The 1183-nt window shown below is 76.2% G+C and overlaps 2 protein-coding genes across 2 annotated transcripts in view; both read left to right on the forward strand.

Moving 5' to 3' along the window:
- EMIHUDRAFT_221694 (hypothetical protein) lies at nt 1-720 on the forward strand (the record flags this gene model as incomplete). The annotated part of the gene is made up of 1 exon (XM_005756279.1): nt 1-720. The coding sequence occupies one exon, from the start codon at nt 1-3 to the stop codon at nt 718-720; it is 720 nt and encodes a 239-aa protein (XP_005756336.1).
- Nucleotides 721-1048: 328 nt separating this feature from the next.
- Nucleotides 1049-1183, forward strand: part of EMIHUDRAFT_221695 (carnitine O-palmitoyltransferase) — a gene marked incomplete at both ends in the record, with an annotated part of 1494 nt that continues 1359 nt past the window's right edge. The window contains one exon of the mRNA XM_005756280.1: nt 1049-1066. Coding sequence (XP_005756337.1) covers nt 1049-1066 — 18 coding nt within the window. The remainder of the gene's footprint in view (nt 1067-1183) is intronic.

Below are 1183 nucleotides of genomic sequence, written 5' to 3' on the forward strand. Positions count from 1 at the left end.
ATGCATCCATCTTCGGTCGGCGCAAGATCCGCGTGGTGGGTCGCCGCCGGCAGCGAGCCGGGCGCCGCCTCGGCAGCGCCGCCGCAGCTGCACGAGGCGTACGCCGAGCACCAGGCGGAGCTTCCACGGCTGCCCATCCCGCCGCTCGACGAGACCCTCGAGCGCTTCATGCGGGCGGCGACGCCGCTGCTGGCCCTGCGCGGCGGCACCGCCGCCGTCAACGACGCCGCCGCGATGGTGGCCTCGTTCGGGGCGGCCGAGGGTGCGGCGCTCGACTCAAAGCTGCGCGAGTGGGACGAGGGCCCGGCTCGCGACGGCTCCTACCTCGAGTCTGCTTGGTACCGGCTCGCGTACCTCGGCTCGCGCGTGCCGGTGCCGATCAACTCGAACCCCGCCATGGTGCTCCGCGAGCCGGCGGGGAGCGAAGGCAGCCAGCTCTGGCGCGCGGCCACGCTGCTCGCCGGCGCCGCCGAGTTTGCGGCCGAGCTGCGATCCGGCTCGCTCCCTGCCGCGAGCGCGAGAGGGATCCCCTTCTGCATGTCGATGTTCCCCGCGGTGCTCGGGACGGCGCGGCTGCCCGAGACCGGCTGCGACCGCATGCGCTGCTCCCCCTCCTCCACCCACGCCGCCGTCGGATGGCGCGGCGAGTGGTACTCGCTTCCTCTCTTTGGAGCAGACGGCGCGCGGCAGGCGCCGCGTGACGCAGCAGAGGCGGAGTGAGCGCCGAGGGACGGAGGCACCGCGCCCGTAGGCGCGCCGCACCCCCCGCCCCTCCTCTACGCCGCGCTGCGCCGCCTCGCGCAGCAGCGCCCCGCCGCCGGCGGCGGCGGCGGCGGCAGCCTCGGCGCCCTCACCGCCGCGCCGCGTGACGAATGGGCGAAGGCGCGCGAGTCGCTCTGGCGTGCGTCGGCGTCGAACCGCGCCTCGCTCGAGGTGTGAGGCGGGCGGAGGGGGGGGGCGGGGAGCGGGCCGGGCGAGGGAGGGCGGGGGGGGAGAGAGGCGCCAGCGGAGCGGTCCGACGACCGGACCGTCGCATCCGTTGCAGGCGATGGACACGGCGCTCCTCGTCCTCTGCCTCGACGGCGCCGCCCCGCCCGCCGGCGAGGCTGTCGCGCGGGCCGTCTTGGTCGGGAGCGGCTCGCAGCGCTGGTTCGACAAGCTCTGCGCCATCGTCTTCTCCGAT

This window comes from Emiliania huxleyi, assembly GCF_000372725.1.
Source record: "Emiliania huxleyi CCMP1516 unplaced genomic scaffold EMIHUscaffold_98, whole genome shotgun sequence".
NCBI lineage: Eukaryota > Haptophyta > Isochrysidales > Noelaerhabdaceae > Emiliania > Emiliania huxleyi.